Source organism: Phoenix dactylifera, chromosome 6 (assembly GCF_051530095.1).
Source record: "Phoenix dactylifera cultivar Ajwa chromosome 6, Ajwa_hap1_PhDact_Kaust_v1.1, whole genome shotgun sequence".
Lineage (NCBI taxonomy): Eukaryota > Viridiplantae > Streptophyta > Magnoliopsida > Arecales > Arecaceae > Phoenix > Phoenix dactylifera.
This window is the reverse complement of record NC_143195.1, coordinates 37429122-37453368: the sequence shown is the minus strand read 5'-3', so window position 1 is coordinate 37453368 and position 24247 is coordinate 37429122. Positions and strand designations below refer to the sequence as shown.

Genomic DNA, 24247 nt, shown 5'->3' with positions numbered 1-24247 from the left:
CATTTTGGTCTACCAAAGGAACATTTCTAAGAGATTTTAGAAAATTTTCAAAGGACTTTAGATGAGTACTGCATATTCTATAAGAAACATCTCTTCCTTTTTTTTTTTTTTTTTTTTTCTTTAAGCGGCAGAAATTTATTAACTACAGGGAAAGTCGCCAAGACAAATGAGTGGAAGAAGAATCAATGGAAGGGAAGGAGCAGGATGCACAAAATTGATCAGGAAAATAATCAGAACTAATAAATGCAATGTTCCCTCAGACCATTGGCAGGTAATATAACTCTCCACCATGATTAAAGGAAGGTTCGGATAGATTTATCTCTTTCCATAGCTACAGTATCACAAATCATAAGTGGAAGGGCTAATTAAGTATTTCTTGTTCTTTGAATGGGAGAGATAGTTCGCAAGCCAATCCTCAAAGTAATCATGTGATTATGAATGCCAAGATTATCGTAGCGAATATATGAGCATTCATGCGGCTTGTGTTTAGTCCCATATTAATTATTCGATGAGTAGATCTTAACTACTTAACAAGTGCGCGAAAATGGGTTAGGCTCATGGTGGAGCACTTACCCCTATAGCCGCCAAACTTTTTTTTTTTTCCCCTCAAAATCACACGACGCTGTAGGATCCTCTTTTTGGTCAAGACATAAACCATAATATATATGCACTTGGCTTCGGACGAAAATTCCTGTTCTAACCCCGTCTCCTCCGCCCCGCTCTCTACCCTTTCCCGGTGTTCCCAAAAACCTACAGCCATCCTCCTCCGGCCATCAGGCCCCGACACGGGCTCGAAACCCTAGCTTGGCATCGCCATGATCTGTGCGAGTACGATCTCCTTCCTTCCCGTCTCCCTGCCACCCAAAACCCTAGGGTTTGCTCCGCTCACTTCTTGCAATTTTTCTCCTGAACTGACCCTTCTTCTCGTCCTCTTTCTCTGCCTTTCTCGCTCTTGTAGTCTCCGGCGAAGTGCCGGAGGAGCCGGTGCTCTCAAAAGAATCCGGGCTTCTGTTCGAGCGCCGGCTGATCGAGCGCCACATTGCGGTAGGTCTCCCTCGGTTCTCCTACTCTCTCGAATTGAAACCAATATTTTAGATCTCCAATCTGGTTGGTTTCTTGGTTTTATGTGCTTCCATTTCTTGGTGTTTCGGTCTGTTTTTTAGTCGAATTGATGCTTTCTTGTTTCTTTTGTTTGTCCGTCCAGGATTATGGGAAGTGTCCGGTTACCAAGGAGGAGCTAACGATGGACGATATCTTGCCCGTGAAGACAAACAAGGTGCATGTTCTCATTCTTGATGGTTCCCAATTTAGCTACTATCAGCATCCTTAATTAAAGAAGAAAAACAAAAAGGAATAAAACTGCGGAGAGATCACTAAGGCAGAAATCTACATGTAAAATGGTTAATTGGCTTTGACCAGTTGTTCTACCGCCATGCTAACAAAGATGGTAAGAATCTTGTTTATCCGGATGTTTGGATAATTGGTTTTGCACCATCTTGGGGGAAGCTATCCATACGATTTGGATTTTGATGGAGCTACTAGTTAGCCAACTCTAGGTTTAGGTCAATGGGGCCTCGACTATAGCAATATATACAGTGCTTTTGGCATGTTCTCTTGCATCACCGACACTGTCACAGGTGATTGTTCAAAACAGATATGTACATTCCAGTAGTCTTTCTGCTTTCTTTGTTATTGACGTTAGCATATTATATGATTCATCCAGGTGTCAATGAGTTGAATTTACGTGCTCTTTAGTTTTGGAGAAGCTGGCGCATTATTATAGTTCCCAGATGTGTGGGAAGAGTCGGAGTTAGTTTTGCATACTCTTGAGCTTGATTCTTTTTGATTCTAGCATGTGATGAAATTCTGGTTTGCAAGAGAAGCCCTAAACTTTCTGTTGGGATTGATTAACAAAATGAGTGGGAGTTGGGAAAAATCAATTTTGCTGTGCCTCTGTGATGGAGATTTGTTCTTAAGAACAAACTTGCATGAGTTATAGTAAAATACATTTTTGGATATTGAGTTTGCACCTAGCTGAAGTTATCGACGCAGGCTGTTTCGGCTGATTATTGAATCAACTTATTGTGTTTGCAAGTGATGCTATAATAGAATAATCATGTAAAAGGTCAGTACAGAAAGAGACTCATAAAAGGTGCTACATAATTTTTTTTTGACCCATGAGACGTAGAGTGAATGTAAAAGTATTCTGTTAAGTATTAAACGAATGCAAAAGAATATATTCTGGTACAATACAATGGTTCAGGTGCCTACTATGCAGCAGACAAGTATGCAGTAATAGTGATTGCTGAAGTCTTACTTTTGCACTGCTAATACTGTAGGATAATATCGTAATATATCTTTTTTGTTGCAGGCAGCGAGGCCAAGATCCTTGCAAGCTGCGAGCATCCCCGGACTGCTTGGAATGTTCCAAAACGTAAGTGCCTTAAACTCTTTGGTTTTAACATGACCTGTTTTGTGTAATCATGTTTTAAAAGCATAGTGTGTGTCTGTATGGTTCGTATTCCAACTAAATACTAAGAAATTCTTGTTGTCCTAATTTGGAGTTCGTTAACGAGTCCATTTCCTGCTTCTAGAAGAAGATTTCTTATTCTGAATTCACAAATATTAGGGTGCTAGCTAGGTCCGATGTGGAGTACAAAATTTTTTTCTTGGGGTTGTGTGTATTTTTTCATGGGCTTTGAGATTTGTATTCGGAGTTCATGCCAATAGGACAGTTCATCGGGTCATTTATGGTGATTTTGTGTTTGCCACTAAATCATGATATTATAATTTGGCATGCTTTCTAAAATTAAAATTGTGGCTGTATAATATCAGAATTTGGTATTGTTACTGAAAATTCAGATAATCCCTAAGGTTGTGAATTGTATAGATTTTGGGATGGTTTCTCTATCGTTGGTATCTTATATTGTTCTGCTTTTAAACCTTCTTTTTTCTACAACCAAACTTCTCCTAAAAAGTTTCAACTCTCAAAATTCAAATAATTTAGATATGGCAAAAGATTGAAATCATGATTTCAAAGGTAAAGGCCTCCAAAGCTAGTCCTAGAATTGATCATATATCTGGAAGAAGATCTTGAAGTCTGCATATATCATGGTGAGCCCTGCAGTGGAGAATATGTTTCACCTGCTCAGCCAACCTAAGCTAAATCAGGTCTATGGTCAACACCAGCCGAGAAACTGCAGGTTAATGTTCTTTAGAACAATAGGGTATGAACTCATGATTTTGTTTGGATGGGTAGATGTTGCAAGGTATTAAGGAGGATAACCTACTGAAAGGAACTGAAACATTAGTAGCAACTAGCAAGCCTACAATATGGAGAGATTGAATCTTATTTACTGCCTCATAGTGACTTGATATGGAACCTCTTGCCACTGTCTTTCCACATATAGTGTGGAAGATTGGATCCATATGTGATTGACAAAGAGAGGCAAGCTTAAATCATGATATGGTGGGATATTTTTGAATGAGATCACTTGACATTTGACAATTCCTGGCTGAATGCAAGTAGTATGGTACTATGATTTAGAATATCTTCCTATTGGTTGAGTAAGAGGATTATCTTCTTATGTAATCAATTCTGCTTCTTTTATTTCTTTCTTCTTTCTAATTTCTGGGTTTTCTTAAAATGAGAAGGACATAGATCTCATCTTTTATGTATTTATCATCTTTGATGCAATAGCATACTCTCAGTTGAAAAAAGGCTTGCGAAGAAACATAGAGGACATGATCTTCAACCTAGTATGAGTTTAGAATGTATTTTTCCTTATGCTTCAATGGCAATTGAAGTACGGAAGATATCAAAGTCAATTTTCCCTCTGATATTGTGGAACCTGAAAGATTAAAGAGATTATTTTTCCAAAAGCTTATTGTTTAGGTATTAAAACTGTTGATCAAGGTAATCATGTTCAATAAGTATAATGGCATTCATAGTGCACTCTAAGTTGCTCACCATAACATCTGGAACTTTGAATATGCATATTATTTGCGGTAAGGTCGTATGCTTGTAAACAATTTAAACTTTTGGTCTGGTGATGCTAATTTAGCTACAAGTTGTCTAGATTTAACTCTATATTTTTCTGAACCTTTATTTTCATCTCTGGTTTGCAGGAGTGGGATGCTTTGATGCTGTCCAATTTTGCACTGGAACAGCAATTGCATACAGTAAGGCAAGAGCTAAGTCATGCCCTATACCAGGTATTAATTAATTGTATTATTTTATTTTGCAATTAGTGGCATATTCTGGCATTGCATATGGGCATTCTGTGTTCTTTCTACTTGGTGGCAGCTGATGTTAGAGTAACTTTATCTTTGATATAAATATATCTAGTTTGAAGTCTTTTTTGTTCTGTAGTCTGATATATACATCTTTATGAAGCCTTTGGTTATCATGACTTATTTTAATTTTTCCTTTACATTTATTTGCCAGCATGATGCTGCATGCCGTGTTATAGCAAGATTAAAGAAGGAAAGGGATGAGGCGAGAATGCTCTTGGCTCAGGCTGAAAGACAGATTCCTTCATCAATGGCATATTCTGCTAACGCAAACAATATTGTCAGCAATGGGAAAAGAGGTTTCTGTTATTTTCTATGTTATTATTGAACTTTAGTAGTCCAGCAGGAATTGGTTCCATATCTCAAGAATTTGCTTACTTGCAGCTGCAGAGGAGGAGTTGGGCCCTGATGGGAAAAGAATTCATCCAGGTATAAATCCTGGTATGATTGCAGAACTTACAGAGTGTAATGCTATGCTTTCAGGACAGCGGAAGAAGCGGCAGGTATTTATTCTTTTTGCTGTGCAACTATAGCAGCTTGTTTTTGTATCAATGTGAGCCAAAGCTTCCTAATGATTTGTGGAAGAAATGGTTGGAACCAAAATTTTATTAACAAAATGGAATACAAGGATATAAACACACACACACACACGTGGCTAGCGTATGGAGAGAGAAGGGGGTCCTATTTTGTTATACCGGATGAAGAAAGTAAAGTGATGTCTAGGGCTTGACTTTTTACATTTGATTCTTAAATGATGTAAGGCATTTCTTGTGTTTGCTAGATTTCTCCTACATTGGCACCTATTGACGCACTGGAGAGGTACACACAGATTTCTAGTCATCCCCTTCACAAGACTAACAAGCCAGGCATACTATCTGTTGATATCCATCCTTCAAAGGTACATATTGATGATTTTCTCTGCTTCGACCTGCTATCATGCTTTTGTCTGTCTTAACAAAATATTTCTATGTATTCACCCACACCTGCATTGGCAACGCTTCCTGTGCATGGAGAGAAGATTATGCAACAGCCATGTGGATGAAATGTTGAAATATTATGACCTGATGACAGTTGGCTGACATGAGAGAAGGGTTTTCCAACTTCTGTCCTAGTCTAAAACCTATCAATTTATTTTTTGATAATCACTACAAATTTGCTTCTGGTGTTCAAATAAACGGAGCTGTTAGCGCAGGCTTGGCTTAGTAGCATGGTTCAATCAAGCTTGTTCAATAAGGAAATGGGCCAAGCTCAAAATCAGTTAGACCTTGACTCACAGATAAGCCAAGACAACACTCTGGGCTTGCAAAAATAAATAGAAACTCAGCCTCTGCTTGATGACAGGCTTGTCCAAGTAACAGATGAGCCAAGTTTGAATAGTTGTTGCCAAAACTTGGGCTCAATTATATAACAAGCAGAGACTGGGCACCTTTGTACTTGGCCCAGCTCAGCTGGTTTGCACCCCAACTTGGGAGTGGCTGGAGCAATTTTGTATGAGCCGTTACCTTGCAGACATGACACTATGTATTTTTTAGGAAGTCTTTTTTAATACCTTATTGAAGAATAACCAGCATCAAATATGATGATAAAGCTTGGTGGGGTTGTATAGTTTGGTTATTTCATTTTTAAGAGATTGAATAATTTTTTAGCATGCTTTTACTTACTCACATTGCTAATGTTTGTTGAATATCAGAATATCCATGCATAGTGCAAGGGTAACAGATGACCATGTTTGTTATTTGTTATTTATTTATTACATACGTATATATATGTGTATGCATGTACATATGTATGTGTATATACATATTTAACATATACATACACATGTATGTACCACTAAGAGATCTAAATCGAATGTTTAAGTACTCTTTTTAGTATTTTAATTGGGCAGACATGTATTGAGATGTCACCAGTGCATGTTATGCATATAGTCCATATGTAGTATTGCTGTGAATGATAGAAGAAATATGAAACCTGACAGAATAATTGTTTTTCCATTTCAGTTTTTTGTGTATAATGTTATTAATATAGTTGCCATTTTGAAAGAACAATTATTACATACATTTTTTTATTGGAATTTGAGAAATCTGCATGTCTTGCAACTGGTGGGATTGATACAAATGCAGTACTTTTTGATAGGTCAACAGGTCAGATCATATGTACACTCACTGGACACTCAAAGAAGGTTTTTGTCTTTTTCCTGTATTAGAGCGACCTTTCTTGATTTTCTCGGATTTTTTAAACCTTCTAATATCATTAGTATTTAACTGAAATTACAGGTTACAAGTGTGAAATTTGTTCCTCGGGATGAGCTTTTTGTTTCTGGCTCAGGAGACAAGGTTAGTCATTACCTAGGCATCTGTTACCCCATATATCACTGCTATAGTTTCATATTTAATTAGTTTGCCAAATGATCCACATTTTGTCTATAGGAAACTACTCTGTTTCATGGCTTATTTTGGACATCTTAAATATAAAATTATTTAGTTTCTTAAATAATAAATTCGAAAAATTAATAAATATGAGGAGAATCCTAAAAGCATGGATATAACCCAAGAGGTGCTAGGTAGGTGCCTAGAGGTCAAGGTGGCCCAAAATAATAAATTCGAAAAATTAATAAATATGAGGAGAATCCTAAAAGCATGGATATAACCCAAGAAATTAGATATAAGATGTTGCAAGCCAATGGAACTATCAAACAATATCAATATTGATTCGTAAATTGATTTCATCCTCCACATCAAAACATGACACAGAATGTTAAGGTGGAATTTTGCACAAACTATTATTCTAGTTTGTTCATTCAGCCAATTGATGGGAATTGGATGGTTGCCGTGAAGATAGCTGATATGCATACTATGGTTTCAAAAGAGGTAATGCAAGTGCAACGGATGCATGCTACATATATGCACTTTATAAGCTGAGAATTGCCTTCTGGAATTATTGATAAAATGGTAGTTGGATCAGTTCATCAGGAAAAAAGACAAATGAGAATGGGTATATACCTAGAACATGAAGCGAAAAATTGAAAAAGGGAAGCAGTACCATATCTTTTCTTAGAAGAAAATTGGTGCGCTGTGTGCCCAAATGTGTTTTGCTGGGGGTGGGCATGTTTCAATGAGGGGCTGGTAGGTGGGAATGTTGGTTTGTATTTTGTTTGCATTGGGGCATTAATGCCCTCTCTTAGGAGCATGCTTCCAAACATATGCACATGATGAAAGTCCTTTAAATTGGTATGCTTAATTACCTACTAGTTGGATCCTCTAAGATCTCAAAAGTTAAGCTGGCTGACTGATGAAAATTCCACCACTATTTTCCCTTGTTATTCATGAGGATATTTGAGAAGTAGAAAGTATGTTTAACTTACATTTGACCTTCCAAAATAGCCATATTTGGAGAATAATGTAAGTATAACCTGTGCTTCAGAAACGGTAAGCTGTAAAATACTAACTAAAATTTCAAAGTTCATTATCTGCCTTTGGATATATCACAAAAACTGGAAATTTGATATTGCATATATTTTTCAAAATCCAAAAACTGGAAATTTGATCTTGCATATAATTTTCAAAATATCTGTAAACACTGACTGTTGTTAATTTTATCTCACTGAGTCGATTCACTTTGCATTCTACTGCAGACTGTTCGTATTTGGCACGGGACTGAAGATGGGAATTATAATTGTCTACATATCTTGAAAGACCATAGTGCAGAGGTATGATCAGTCACTGAAACTTGCATCCATAGCAAAATATTTGGGAGCTGCATGTTCCCTTTTTAGGACAAGTGGTTGATAAATGATAACCCCAATTCATGCAAGAAGTCTTTACTTTTTAAACATGATTGACACTTCAATTTTCAATTATTGTAATTCAGAAAGTTCTTATTAGCTAAAATCATATAATAATTTGGTAATTAATGGCTTGTTGCTTATATTTGAATCTAAGATTCTTGCCATTTTCCATTCATACCTGTATGCTGCTACCGTATACATATGAGAATGAATTATGTTGTAGTTTTCCTCAAAAAAAGAAAAACACTTTAATTGTAGTGTGGTAATCCCTATGTGTTGAGCTGTTTGGATTTGGCTATTGCCTTGTCGTGATTGCCAAAAAGTCTTGTTAACATTGAGCCTTAATGTGCTAGCTTGCAGCAAGATTTGCGTTGAAAATGATCTGAGATCGAGTTTCCACATGAATGATTATCTGTAATCTTTCAGACAGGTTAACACAGAGCGGAGGCAATTTGCTTCTGTTGCGCGGGCGTTACTATCTCCCTTCTATTTACTGCAATTCTTTATCTTTGAAAGCATTTCTATCAACCATTTAGAAGGCTGAAGATGAGAAAAACCAGTCAAAACATGTCTATATACACAATCTTGATATGCAAGTTATTTATTGCTATGCCACACAATGGGTGTTAATTATCCTCCTAAAAAAGATGTTTGTAGAAATAAGAATCAAACAAATTTCAGGAGTAATAGATGATTCAATAATCTGATCAAATAAACTCGGGATTTGAAATCACTGCTTATATATTTGGTATTGACCATAATTTACAAGAACATTCTATAATGTTAGTAAGAGGAGGAAAGGAAGGATTTACCTGGTGTGAAATTTTTTTTTATCTCTAGGAGCCCTAGATGCTGTCTGAGTAAAGGATTGTCAACAAGGGCACAGATAGGGGTGGCAATCCTGTGTCGAGCTGGGTTTGGATCAAAAAAATCAACTAATACCCAACCTATTTATTATCAGGTTGGAAAATGTAAATGCATATCCAACCCATTTATTTTGCATAAAGCCATATTCACCCACCAACTCATTTAAGTTTTAACTCATCAAGCACACATAATTAAAAAAATAAAGTTAAATATGGTATTCAAAGATCACAGACGACAAAATGAAATCTAACTTCAAAACTAAATAAGGATAAAGTTAGGTAAAATGCAACCCCACATCCCAAAATTCCCTTTGCCTATCCTGCCCATCACTCTCTATAACCTTTTTTTTTCAACTGGACCAAACCCCATGAAAAAAAAATTTAGATAACTATCAACTATGTTGAATCTAGGAATTGGTTCCTGACCAGATCACTCCTGGTGATCCATCAGGTCTGGGGGCTCAAACTGAAACCCATGCATTTATAATCAGGTTGATTTTGAGTTGACCTGGAACCAACCTGACTTCAGGAAAAACCCCTCCAGGCCCATTTATTCCGGGTAGGGATTTGTGCGGGTTGGTGGGTAGATGTCAGATTTTGCATCCCCCAGGCGCAAAGATTGCATATCATTGACTAGTTTGCTTAATATAAATTGACACTCTTATTAAATGCTGTGACAACCTTTAGTTTTAGAGGCATGGTTATACAGAATTTGCTGAAAAATTTATGCGCACAGCACTCTTCTTACCATTTATGTTATCTATTGAAAGAGAATTGGTGGGAAAAAATAAACAATATGCACCCTGAATTTATGCTTAGCGCCACCATAGCTGCAAGATAGTTTTTCTGCTCCATTACCTGATATGATATTTTAATTCTTGTAGTGGTTCAAGAAATTGTATGGTAGCTTTCTTGATCTTTTTGGGTCTTGCATGTTACTTGGTAAGCTATTTTAGTTATACCTCTTATCAGTGATTTTAATTTATATTTCAACTTTTCAACCAGGTACAAGCAGTCACGGTCCATGCTTCGAGTAATTATTTTGTGAGTGCTTCCTTGGACAACACTTGGTGTTTCTATGATCTTGCTACTGGATCATGCCTCACTCAGGTTCTCTCTCTCTCTCATGCATAAGAACAATCTTGCAAACCCCAAGGATGTGAACTAATTGATAAGATGCATAGGCAGGTTGGTGAAGCTTCAGGAGAAGAGGGCTACACTTCAGCTGCCTTTCACCCTGATGGTCTTATCCTTGGAACAGGCACTTCTGAAGCGCTTGTTCGAATTTGGGATGTAAAATCGCAGGTAAAAGCGTGAAACATTTGAATTCACAATATTCTAATGGTTGAGTTGCGCCTATCCTTGAAAAATTTCAAGCTTTCCTGGACTTACGGTTATTTGCAGTCAAATGTTGCAAAATTTGATGGGCATGTGGGAGCAGTCACTTCCTTGTCTTTTTCTGAAAACGGTTATTTCCTTGCGGTATGTTCTCTCTAGTAAATGCTGAAACATCAAGGGAGAACTTTTTCGCCTTGTTCTAATGTGTTGCGTCTTCATTGACCAGACTGCAGCTCTTGATGGTGTTAAGCTGTGGGATCTTCGGAAGCTGAGGAACTTCAGATCCTTTACTCCCTATGACTCAGATAGTCCAACAAACTCTGGTAAAAAAAAAAATCTCCATGATATGGTGATGAAAATCCGAACGTTTTGTCTGATCTTGTTTGTTTCAGTTCTATATCCTAAAAGTCAATGGAAATTCATGTTTTTTTATTGCTTTATTTTCATACGATAGACCATTTATTATCTTGACATTACAATTATGTGACATTATTGATGGTCCAGAACATTTTCCCTGTACGCTCATGCTCATGTATCAGATCTTTAATTATCTTTGCCTTAACTAATAAACTTATATCACACTTCTAGGTAATGAGATGGTTCATATCTCATTACTCCAGAAGTGGTACTTCTATATAAATTTGTCTCCAACAACCTTGGTTGCTTCTTTGTCAGACCTGCTTGAAAGTTTAAATTCCAAGAAGCTAAGAGTAAAATTCTTTTGTGAGTTGTCTGTCTTCAATTACCGAACAATGCACTGTTGTTAAGCTATAAATTTTACAAATTATTATAATGGCGTTCTGAATTTATGGAGTTAATATACGTGTCTTAGTAGCGTGTTGCACTTTTGTATATATGATTGTTCCTGGACATTTTTCACTAATGCATAGAAACTATGCTGTTATTTGCAGTGGAATTCGACTTTAGTGGAAGCTATCTTGCAATTGCAGGATCTGATATAAGGTATGCTTCACCGAAAAATAGTCCTTTATAGAACAGCTAGTCTCAGATGTAGGTATAAAACTGGTATATTTAGGAAGCATCCGATCAGCATCCTTTGCATGAAAATTCAGCATGAAACCTCAGTTTTTAATTCTTGAAGCTTTCTAGAGTGGAAATTGCTGCATCCTTCAGTGTTAACCACCAGTTGGTGGGAGATTGTTTATCATCATCCACGGCTATTGTATTCTTGATGTGCTGTTGTTATTTAGACTGTTCATATATCAATTTGGGTAGTGCAGTGATTGTATGTTCCTACTGTTATAAATTCATGGAGTGTATTATCTGTTTGGATACAATGATTGAGACATACTTGCCAAAATCCTTTTCTGTCCAATTGTTTCAGGTCATTGATCAGGTTTATTTTCAAATTAATTGATGCAGGGTCTACCAAGTTGCAAATGTAAAGATCGAATGGAATCATATTAAGACTTTTGCTGATTTATCAGGCACAGGTTCGTACACTGTTATCCACTTGTTTATGATTGTAAATTTTCCCAATCATTTAAGATCCTGCTACTCTAAACTTTTACGCTAGACATGCTGAATTAGGTGAAATTTTTGAGTTGGATGTCTTTTTCCATAGTAGTCCAAGGAGTTGGTTTACTTTTGGGCATGCTATTTTTGTTTTGCTCTTTTTTGGACATCCTTCTCTGTGCCTTTTTTTATCTGTTGTCTTTTATGGCCAGGAAAAGTGACATGCATAAAGTTCGGAGCAGATGCAAAATACATGGCTGTTGGTTCCATGGACCGTAATCTTCGAATATTTGGTCTCCCAGGGAATGACTCGGAAGAACCCAAATCACCAGATCACTGATTTCGAATGACAAATTATCTGGGGCTACGTTATTTGATGATGCCGTCTGTTATTCATGGAAGACGCCGCACGCCCCTGGTCTCAAGATCAGCAGTTGACCCCATGATGCCCACCTCGTATTTTAGGTGCAACCAAGAAGCGTCGAATGGATCTTTATATAGAAGTGTTGTCCTGTGAAACAATGACGTATTGTAGTTTTGAGTTGTCGATGTAAAAGCATAGAGTCATTTATTCTGGGAGGATTGTGATTTTGACGTCGTTCCTTGGTTCATATTCTAGTTTCATTTGTGAGGGCTTTGCAAAGTTCCCCAGAAAGAGAGGGACAGTGGAAGGCTAAGGAGGCTCCACGATACAGAGGAAAAACATGCTGAGGCAGGCCTAGGTCGTTTCTTTGCTCAAATCTTTTCCAGGCAAGAATGGGCATTGTTAGATTTAAAAAAAAATAATAGTCAGAAAAGAATAAAAGAGAGCAAATGCTTGATTTATCTGGATGTCTCTGCATCCATCCTGTATCTGTATCGCTGTCCGACGAGGAAGCATGTTAAATTAAGCGGTGCGAATGGGTGATTGGAGGAGTGGTTTTCATGTATTTGCAGCATCCAAACTATGAAGTTTGTGTTCCATGTAGTGCAAATTGGTGAGGGAATAACAGAAGCCATGTCACATATTGTCTTCTAAATCGTGCAAGACGGTGGTATCCTTGATACCGCACCATCAGTAAGGCAATATATGAGCCATGGAGCATAGGCTACAGGGTTATTTACAAACACAGCTTTCGAGAAAAAGTGATGTTTTGATTTTTGAAACACCAAGCGAGCAGCAATTGATAGATGGGAGAATAAGTTGAATCAGAGAGTACAGCCTGAGCCTATCGATGGGTTGGGCCATGACCTGACCAGACTTGAAACACACCTGAGACTCCGACCCGATTTTCAAGATTTAACCTGAATAAAAAGCCGAGAGGAGGAGCCGGTCAAAGAGGGTTGAAATTCAAGTAATCGAGGTCGGTCAGGCCCGACCAAATTGATGGACCACGGCCACCAGGAGGGGGAAGCATGGACTGATCCATCCAGATAAACGCGTGGTTGAATGCAAAATGGTTCTGGCATAATTGTAGGGGGGAAGGCAGATCAAAATGCCAATCAAGATGATGGTAGACTGGTTTCTGGAAATGTAACTGCACCTCCAGCAAACGCTTGCTGTGACTGCTCAGACTATGTTCCATGCTTCTTTGAGTTGTCAATATGGTACAAGGCCTAAATGTGCACATCAATCTGTCTATTTCAAGCAATAATTTGAATCTAAATTATAAAATCAAAAGTTACCTACAAATTGACAGTGGCCTAAAAATCACACTGGAGCAGCCACCGAAGATAGATCATCATATAGTTCACCACTGCCAGATAGATCATCATATCGTTCACCTCTATCTAGACAAGACCAACCAGCTGGAAAATACCTCCCGTGAATGTCAAGCATGGAACCATAGAAGCAACTGCAGATCTTTATTTAGATCTCTGGCATGATTCTTTATCCCCACAACCAATAAGACCATCAACGGATCCCGGGATGGCACTTGATTTTTTTTAATCTTTTTGTGCTTGTGATCATTCAACAGGCGGATCATAAAAAAGCTCAACATAACCACTCGAGAACAAAGAATTAGAGTACAACCTCTCCACAGACTTCGACAGGTTACCCAGAATTGAAGATGGCAACACATCAAATGACATCTAACTAAAGAAATTTTGCAACAAAAGCAATTCAAATGAGGATCCTTGCCCTAAAGAAACGTAGAAACCAACGAACAAAATGATATACAACAAAAGTAACGGCATCCTACCAACAGTTATGTGCGATATTGTGACAAATGAGCGAAACCCCATAGCTGCAAAGACAGAAGGCAAGAAACTGAGAGATGTCTCATGCAATACCTACATATTGAGCAACTGGTGCCCAATAAAGCTTTAAATAACACTGAAATTTATTAACGAATGCAGCATATCAAAACATTATCGTGCAACAACAGGCATTAAATGGATATAGCCGGTCTGCAGATTGGGTGCAGCAGCGGATGATCCAAAATGTCAGGGTGTCAGGTCTCTCAATCTTAATAGATCACAGACTCAATCTAGTGCAATTTCATTAAAATTAAATAAAAGACATATAACGTCAAATTTAGCATTTTGCTATTTTTGCATGAGATCAATTCATACGAGGGTCTAAAGCACATTCATATATCTGGAATTTACTAGTCTTGAAATAAAAGATCAATTAGCAATCGAGGACACATCATGAATTTATTTAGCTTTACTTTCTTTGGTATTGAAGTTTGAATTCAACTGACAGATCCCAATAAGCAAAGCATACTACACAAAATTTTAGATGCATCAACTGATCCTGAATATGCATTCTTATGTGACAAGTTGATTATACAACTGGTTTGTTATAGGCAGGGCTGGTTTGTGCATTCTCCCAAAAATTCGCATTATCAGACAGTGTATCCAGGGAGCTCCAGCAAAAGGAATAATGTTTCAGCTACACAAAAGTTTTGCAAAGATTTGCAGATATAAATTGGTTTTTATCTCATTTTGATCAGAGGCCTACTACTAGTACTATACATCATTGGTAGGCACCTACTAACATGGAAAACCAAGAAAAGAAAAGGTCTAGTTGCCAGATTCAGTGCACAGAAAAAATGCTTAACTGACTTGCATAGCACATGGATTTAGGGCTTAAAAAAATTTAATATACGAAAAAAGATTTTCAGTGAAGTTTTGCGAAGATGTATTCTAAAACCAAGCAACAATATATAATGCAAGAAACGAATTTTGCATGAGCTAGTAAAATATATAATAGTTAGTGATCACTTAGGAAAATGACAAATAACTAGTCACTCCTTATGCTAGGCCAAGGAACTAACAAGTAAATTTCCTCATAAAGTTTCAGGTGCCCTTGGCATTTGTGTACTTACTCCAAACTAGACATTATAGATGTATAAGCTCCATCATTACAAAAGGAATAGAAAATGGAAGGTTGTATATTAAGTTAGAATTGGGATGGAAAAGCACTATAAGCATATCATTCTACAGTTGGCCATAGCTATATGTACCTGGGGATTATATGTTGAGCCATAACCAATATAAAAACTCCTTAACCACCTAAGGGATGGATCTTCGAAGAAATATAACAGAAAGCACAGCTTGGGATCGAAATTGAGCATCATTCCTTTCTCTCCCTTATCACTTTATCTTTTATCTCATTCCCAAACTCCCAAACCGGTCAGTCCCCAAACTCCCTAACTGGTCAGCCCCCATCTAGGGGCGTTTTGATGGCCTTTTATATGTTCCTTTGTAACTTCCTTTCTTCTTCTTCTTCTAAACTTTCTTTCTTTTTCTAATTCCTCCAATCATCTTACTCATGAATATGTAAAACTAAGGACCAAAAGAACATGATTCAATCATAAGAAAAGGCAGCAATGCAAAATTATTTAGATGTTTCGTTCTACTAAATTTTCTTCGTTTTTCTAATTCCTCCAATCATCTTACTCATGAATATGTAAAATTAAGGACCAAAAGAACATGATTCAATCATAAGAAAAGGCAGCAATGTAAAATTATTTAGATGTTTTGTTCTAGTATTAAATCAAGCAAAGATTGCCCATGTGGTGACAAAGTGTTTATGTGATGCAAGAATGCAGCATGAATATGGTTTAGAAAATGGCATGCCTATGTGGATAATGGTTATCATTTGTGATTATCATTAACCTGTCAACTAGAAAGATAATATCATCCAAACTATCAAGATGCAACATGCCGGCACCACTTGAAAAGGGGAAAAAAAGGATAAAAACTCCAAAAAAACACACCAATATAAACAATAAAGACTTCTAACAATGCTGAGGTACCATATCTACCTTCTGATAAGTTTACAAATATTACCTCAACATTCTTTAATTCAAATTCTTCGCTATGAGCCAAACATAAGTTCCCAAAGGTTTCGCACGGGCCACTCATTCCATGTAATCTTTTTGACAAGAAAGAAAAAGTTAGCAGAAAATAATTTATAAGCTGCAATTATGAGATCCATAAAAAAAATGCAAGGTCATACAAGTCTGTATTATTTGACGGATGCAGATGTCATTTGAATTTCAATCTCTAGAAATACTGCATTATTGACAAAAAAATAGTTTACTTACAAATCTTCATCAAGGCGTAATGCAAAGTTCCCACCCCCACCAAATGCCAATAGATCATTCAAGCACAAGTAATAGTACCGATTTGAACCTGTGTAGTATCCCAATATTAGAGAGAGAAAGGGGAGGAAAGATGATTAAGAAGAATTTTTTCCACAGAAGAAATTTGGCAATGCTTGGGTTACATTAGCTGCTAGATACACATGTTCTGCTAAAAAATATTCCATTTGATGTCACTTGTGCACCATATAGATAGGCTAAGAGTTCTTATATCTGAAATTTCCATCACAGCCAAATCAACTTGATTACTACAGAAAGCATACACAGCAAAGTTATACCTGCTAAGAAATAACATGAATTTAATAAGTTGCAACAAAGTAAATAGATGTGTACGAAACAGACTTCTAGCAGAATCTGCAGAACATGTGCACTTAGATCATCTTTTCTTTTTCATCTCTCTCTTCAGAAATAGCAAACCTAGTAAAAAAAGTACCAACAAGCCTTTCCCATCCATCTGGGGTAAGGTTCATAATTTATGGTATCACCCATCAAAAGATAAACATATTCACTTCTTAGCAGGCTAATAGAATTTAAAGATCCAAAATATGAGATTGAATTTCAAATCAGATACATGTTTAGGCAAGACCATTAAACTATTTTCTTGACTGTGGGTGGTAGTCACGTGTAAATTTGGCAATGTGAAACGATCCTCTCTTAATGGGTCTCTTCACCATATTCAGGAGGGAAAAAAAATGTCCTTGCCATGCTACCTAAATGCCATACTATGAATTGTTGTCAGGTTCCTTAGATACAATTTCTTCATGATACCGGTACATATAATTCGCTTGTGGTTCATTGATACATTTTTATGTGTATACTATAACATAAAAAATTATATGACAGTTAATGCCATCAGTGGTTTAGACTGATTTCCTCATACAATTGTAAGGCCTACCATTTTCCCTGCTCATATTCTCTGTTTTAACATTTATGTATTTGAAATTTTGAATATTTGATTCATCACCAGACACCACAAAATGTGCTAATATTATCGGTGCAAGTTTATTTTTCCATAAAACCCCCAGATATTTCTTCACAGTTAACAAGTATCATCGAAGAGCACATATATGACATTCGCTAAACTCGCATTCATGAGTGCAAGGAAATTAAGAGTGTAATGCAGAATAACCGGGCTTATAGAACTTTTGTCAATTTTCTTACAGATGACACCATGGAACCAAATAAGATTTTATGATAGCCACAAATATGAGAACATTGTGTGCTAATAGAATCTGACTGTTGAACCTTCAGTTAATATAAAAGGACACAAAATTCCAACCAACAGCAACTCACAAACAGTTGATGCTAATATTGTCCTGACATCTAAAGAGATAGTTGAGGTGTAAGAGTTTTCCGGTGAAAGATATACCATTTTTGCCATAGATTCTGGCAAAACTGAAGTTATAAAACCTCTTTCAGAAGCTCTCTTTTCCAAATACCAGTAAAACATGAATTTAATATATCTTTTTCTGAATTAGATCCTAATGCCACCATCCAACTCTACTGCAAAACTTCCTTTAAACATAAGGCACTGTGATGAGTTTGAGAAAGACATACTTTTATGAATTTTTGAATGCATAGAGGTCAACATGCAGCAAAGGAAAAAGAATGGATTATTTGATGGTAAGATGAATACCGGTTGCTCTGAAGAGTCTTGGCTCCCCATAAATGGTAGTAAATACAAATGTTTGGTTTGTCCCCTATCCAAAAACAATATGATGAATGTAAACTTCAAGACAGTGGAAAAGCAACATAAGCAAACAAAGGGATCATAACAAGATCAGATGATTGCAGTATGAAAAAATTTAGAGACTCACCTGGTATTTTCTTTTGGCTGTAGGTTTTAGAGGGCTATCCAACAGACCACCAAATATAGCACCTTTCATATCCCCTGCAATCTAGAAAGCACAAAAATATCTCAAAATAATTATTTAACAATATATGCATTTACGTGGATGTGCATGTGCACATGTCTGGCAGTACCACAAAACCAAAAGCTCCTAAGCACAGAAATAAAGAGCACTTAAAATTTAAGAGATAACCCGAAAAAAATCTTGTCTAGGAGCAAGAATACACTCACTAGTAAACATGGGCCCGGGAGATTAACACTCCTACGAAGAAGCGTGTGAAGTGATATCCCATGTCTCCACGTACTGCCCTTCATTTGCAGAGAGCAATAATAAATCAGGGAAAAGAAAAAATGAGAAAAAAAAAAAACTTTAAGTACCATTTGTAAATAATCTATTGACAACACATTACCTATACAACAAAACCCATTGGCACCCTTTCACAATATTAGGGAGGGATGACTGCAAAAACTCAAACAAATCTGCAGATATAAATGCAGACTTTTCTGAAAGATATGAAACATATTCTCCAGAATCATGTGAAGTTGATGCTTCTTCAGTTCCATTAGATCTGTTAATATTCCTTTCGGAGACATGGTCTAGCTTTTCTTTCAAAATCTCAACTGTTTCATCACTTTCATTTCTGGAGTCCTCACTACAATCCAATGGTGCAGGCAACAAGCAAGACGATAATGTTCTTCTACTGTGTCGACGAGCAGGTGAATTTGGCTTCTCTGCATCAATGTCAGATCTTGTAGGGAGAAGAGATAAAATGTATGAAGAGAAAGTAGATGTCTTGGAAGTGGTAAATTCCTCTGAAGAAAAGGACACTGCCTGCACAATGTGAAATGTTTATGCTGTATGATTTGAGTTTGGATAAGAAAATATAAAAATGAAGATGCAAATTTGATGGAACAGAGATCATTAATGCATTCTGCTTCATTCTGGAATCTGAATTTTTGTTAAGTGAAAATCAATCTTCAAGAGTAGAGTGGTATAACCCATGCTAGTAAGGATTAGTTATTACAATCAAATAAAGCATTGCAAGGAATCAAGTACAAACGAAAATTCACAGGAAAAGATAAGATGGATCTGTCAATAAAACCTTAGCACTTTAACATGCAAAGATAGGGTAATCGACTGATAATAAAATGTTAAACTAGAATAACACATGTCAAAAAAAAACAAGAAGCCAGACATTTGCATCCTCTAATTAAAACTTATTCACCCACTCGATCCTGGGATATGGAAATGGGTAATTTGGCATCATGCAGTCACTTCTTTGGAAATTAGTTGCTTAATTGCTTAATCAGGAAAGAGGTTCAGCTAAAGTGTCATATAGAACAAAGGAGTGGATTGAAGCAGTCATGACATGAGGGACACCAATCAGTCATCATAGCTAGGTTTTATATGGATAAAAGAATCAATCTTACATCTTCAGAAGAATTTTGCTCCATTTTTAACAATGATGACGACATACATATATAAATTATCAGCACAGGTAACAAAACAATGCTGCAAAGCCTTATCGTCATCTCATCTCATCAATAATTAAGAGGTTTTTCCCTCAAACTATATCTTTGTTAACTAGCAGGTCATCCAAATCTCATGTAGAAAGAAATGATCAAGACATTCAACATGATGGGCATGGAAAGCAAGAAAATATATTTGTTAAAAATCCAGGCAGGTTTCAAAAGAATGGAGATCAAGTTTTAATCCAAGTATGATCATTCAAGTCAAAGTTAACAATATTTTTCTAAGCAACATTGTTCAAAACAGAAGCAACCATAGGATTGTATATTATTGATCAAGTCGGATGAGAATTGTTTTAAAACTCAATTACGTAATTAAAAAAAAATCTATAGTTATTTCATATGCTGCAGAATACCCTACACTTCAAAAACTATATGACAAAGTAAAACTATAAACTACTTAAGGAACATGTCATTTTGAACATGGATGAAAATACACATTGAGGTTGTGTATACATTAAAATATAAACCTAAAAGTCAGAACAAAAGCAAAATTGGTGCTCGTCTGAGCATCCAAAACATTAAAACCTATTGCTGATCTGACTATCAAGAAACTAAAAATAAAGAAAAAAATAGAAAAAGGAGAAATGTTATCGTTAAGGTGATTCCCCAGTTATCACTAATGATGTGTCATGTTCTTATTCGTTAGTTAACTACAGTTAAATCGTACCATTTTAGACATCAACTACCTTTCTAAATTTGCTTCCCAATATTTCCTGAAATCTCTCCATCTCAGTTACCAACCCAACTGTTTTGTGCACTCTTTTTTTATTTTTTTTCTCGTCTTCATATAAATGGTTAAGATTCATTTTACTCAAGCATAACTGATGATTTTAAGTTGCTAATTCTCGGAAATAAAATTGTGAGTAATTTATAATGGAATATATACGCTTTCATGAAAAATTTGGGGTAACCTACACATCATTTAAGACAATAGTGGCATCATTCTTAGTTAGCACCTCATAGGATTAGCTAAACAAAAACCTGATTAAAACCTAAGCTAACATTAAGATTTTAACCACCACTTGAAAGCTTACATTGTTTATTTGACAAGTTAAAATTCTAAAAGAGCAACAAAAATCACCATGCTCCCTTACTCCCAATCCCTGACACTGAGCAGCGAGCACTTTCTAAAGCAAACTAGAAATGTTCATAGAAAAGTTCTATTTATAGATTTGTCATCTTTCAATTGACTTACTGCCTCCCCCACTCCCTTCCATTTGAAATTTCTTATACACTAGTATTCTCATACTGCATCAGAAATTTCCCTTTTTCTTCCATCAAAAAATCAAGTTGTGCCGCGTTCTCACATTTCAATGGCCCAACGATCTCTGGAAATTCCCTGTTGTTGAAATTTCCCCGTGCTAAGTTCTTGATCTGGAATCAGGACTCTCCAAGTTTTCTACCAGAAAGGGCTTCCTTCTCTTAACCTTCTATAAAAACTTTTGTTGATATGATATACCTGTCAAGCTCTCGTGATCAAAGATCAAGCCAAAATGTCCTGTAAATAAATCCCAAACCCTAATGTTGAGGCATCAAGTTGATCTTTTCTGAGAAAGTTACTTTAAAAGTCCACGGCATTATTGCTACTCGCGAAAAAGACAGAGAGCATCCACCCTTTCTATAAAGTATCGTTATACTAATTATTTAAAACAGACCAAAGAAAAAGGAGAGCCATAGATACTAAGGGCATCCCACGAACAGCTAATAGGTTCTCATTATAATAATTATATAAAAAAGAAAAAGCCAATTAAAATACCCAGATTAAAAATAAAGAATTGATGCCCCTCCAACAGCTAATAGGTCAATTCACAATATTCATCTGATGACACAGACGTCAAGAATACATCGATCAAAAGAAACACAAAAGTTATCTTGATTTCAACTTGAAATCCCTAAGATTAGAGAAATTGAATGCTACAAAAAGGAATGTACCATCGGATTCCGTGACCCATCACGCAAGAAGAGATGAAATATTTCCCACAAACAGAAAGCAATGTAAGGTAAGCATCGAGCGGGCGGCATTACCTGAGACTCGTCGCGAGCGATGGGGGAGTCGGCAGTCGGAGGGGAAGGCGAGGATGGCGAGTCCGCAAGAAGACGATAGAGCTTGTCCGCCACCTTCTCCCTCAATGAGAGCATCGTTACAGCAGAGCGATCGGAACCCTAGGCCTGGCCCCAGAAACCCTAGATCTCAGCTCGAATCGAGGAAGCGTACACGGTAGTGGCGAGGAGATACCGAGGTCCCTTCCCAGTTCCTCTGCCCTCCTCTTTCTCTCGCCGCGCTTCGGATGGGAATTCGTGTACGTATATACGGGGACGTGACGGTGGGAGGTCAGACGGATTTCCGAAGATACCCTCACAGAAAAATGGGAAGCGGTCGGCGTTGACGCATTAGGCGCGTTTTTCCTGAAGCAGAGTTACGTTGCGTACGGTGCACGAGAAATTTTAAATGGACGGATGTGATTCTCTGAAACATTCTTACTGCTGATGAAATGAAGTCCCGATGTAATGTAGACCTAAGATTCAGCGGCACATTGACCCCAATTCAGCGCATCATCGGCTGAAATTTCGATTTTATCAGTCTTCCACGTGCCATCCCTATTCTGATTGTCGTTATATTTCGTTTTCAAAATATTTCTTCCACTCCATCACGCAAGCTTTCAATCCTAGCCTTAGAACGTGCGCGATTAACGGATTAACGAAATGCTTCGTTTGAAACCAAGGCCGGTCGGATTTTGGACTTAGACACGGATAAATTCTTTGGTAGGTTGGGCTTTTTTTCTTTCTTGTTTGTTTTTCTGGGTCCATGGCCAAATGGGCCCGACGTAAATCGAGCCCGAGCACACCCAATCCGAGCCCGGCGCAATAGAGATGGCAATGCCTTAATGGGGAACCGACAGGGGAAGAGGGAGAGACAAGCGGTCCCAAAACAAAAGTGTTTTGCACGAGTTGGGCTTAAAATTTAAATATATTTATATCAGTTTCTTGCTAATAATTTTGAAAAGCAAATACTAGGATCTTTGATTATTTTGATTGTACTAGCATAATTAACTAAAATATCCTCCATATAGTTTTTTTTATGATATCCTAACTCATAAAAAATGGATCATGACGGGTTATGTCAATTAAAATAATAATGCCATCTTGTACCAAAATTTTGCTTTAAAAAACTAGCCAAAAAGTATATAATAATAATAATAATAAGTTATTTTTATTTTTGTTTGGTTGTATTTTTGAATAAATTTTGGCTAAAAATATTTTTGTTAATAAAATAAGGGCAAGCATGATTGATAGTTGTGTGCCATGATTAGCTTGTGAAAGCTTTTTTTTTTTTTTTTGGCATAATCATCCATGTCATGGGCAAGTCTGCTTGCTATAATTTTTCTTTGCTTGTACTTATATTTTAAATATTATTTGGCATGCATCTATTTTTTACACACACACGGAAAGGGAGATTCTACTTGTGCAAGCTCTCCATTTGCCACGTAGACATCCATTTAATAACATTATTAATAAATTTTTATATTTGGATATATTATCATCAATAAAAATTTATTAGCTCATTAAACTTTATTAAATATAAAAATTTATTATTAATAACTATATTTGCTTAATGTATGCAGATACTAGTGAAAAATATTTTTCATTAATGTTATACCCTACCCATATCCTAAGTGGCTCATTAGATTACTCTAATATTTTGCTCAACTCTATTACATTTTTACAATCATGATCTTACTTAAAAATGAAGGTATGATCATTAATGGTCTTGCTGTAATGTATTTAAATAACTCCTAAAGGTTGGATCATGATCTTATTTTTTATAATAATATATTATTTTACTACATTGATAGATGTACATTCACTATTAGAAATTTGTATGGTATTATAATATCACAATATTAACATCAAAATTTATTTTAGAAAAAAATTGGGCTCTTGTATCTATTGATTTTTATTCTAATTTTGTTATCTATTCTATACTCTATTCAATAATAGTTGAAAAAAGAAAAAACTACATTCCATGCATTACGCGGGTTATATGCAAATGACTATTATATCCCAAACTTGATGTTGTAGAAAATCCAAAGCCTACTAAAAAAACAACCAAAGAATTTGATAATCAAATCCCAGTCACATTGAGTAGAGGTGGTTTTATTTTGCAAAAAAATAACTCAGCCTCATGGTAGCTTCTCTTTTCATTGGGATCTTAAAGAGCTAGAGCAGGTTAAGCTAGTTTAAGCTTAATTTTAGCCAGGTTTGGTAAAACTTCTTCTTCTTTTTTTTAAGCCATGTTTGGTAAAACTTCTTCACCGTCTTCCTTCCCATGTGCCCTTCTTCTTCTTTTTTTTTTTTTTTGCTTTTTCAAACACATTTTCAAGTTGTTGAGTCTGGCATGGCTCATTGGCAGCCTAATCAATTTTTCTTCTTCCATTTGCCCCAATAGGCTGTCAAGCATAGTTAAATTTGTATAATATCACAATCCGATAACTTTATGATATACTTGAGG

The 24247-nt window shown here is 36.4% G+C and overlaps 2 protein-coding genes across 3 annotated transcripts; one reads left to right on the top strand and one right to left on the bottom strand.

Moving 5' to 3' along the window:
- Positions 1-557: 557 nt before the first annotated feature.
- Positions 558-12371, top strand: LOC103703895 (pre-mRNA-processing factor 19-like). The gene is made up of 18 exons (XM_089923695.1): positions 558-828; positions 959-1044; positions 1205-1276; positions 2372-2434; positions 4129-4215; positions 4448-4592; positions 4678-4796; positions 5075-5191; positions 6374-6475; positions 6570-6629; positions 7928-8002; positions 9952-10056; positions 10135-10251; positions 10351-10428; positions 10511-10607; positions 11196-11247; positions 11668-11738; positions 11973-12371. Exons 1-18 carry the CDS (start codon positions 816-818, stop codon positions 12098-12100), a joined length of 1587 nt encoding a protein of 528 aa, XP_089779821.1. The 5' UTR covers positions 558-815; the 3' UTR covers positions 12101-12371.
- A 1010-nt stretch (positions 12372-13381) lies between these two features.
- Positions 13382-22025, bottom strand: LOC103703894 (uncharacterized). 2 transcript variants are annotated; one of them, XM_008786937.6, is made up of 9 exons: positions 21763-22025; positions 18615-19036; positions 18436-18508; positions 18173-18253; positions 17992-18055; positions 16299-16386; positions 16042-16126; positions 13944-13988; positions 13722-13837 (listed from the first exon to the last, which is right to left on the bottom strand). In XM_008786937.6, the coding sequence occupies exons 1-8, from the start codon at positions 21874-21876 to the stop codon at positions 13950-13952; spliced, it is 966 nt and encodes a 321-aa protein (XP_008785159.1). In that variant the 5' UTR covers positions 21877-22025; the 3' UTR covers positions 13722-13837; positions 13944-13949. The 2 variants fall into 2 exon arrangements, with proteins under 2 accessions (XP_008785158.1, XP_008785159.1); XM_008786936.5 differs by having other exon boundaries at positions 13382-13988.
- Between the last annotated feature and the right edge of the window lie 2222 nt (positions 22026-24247).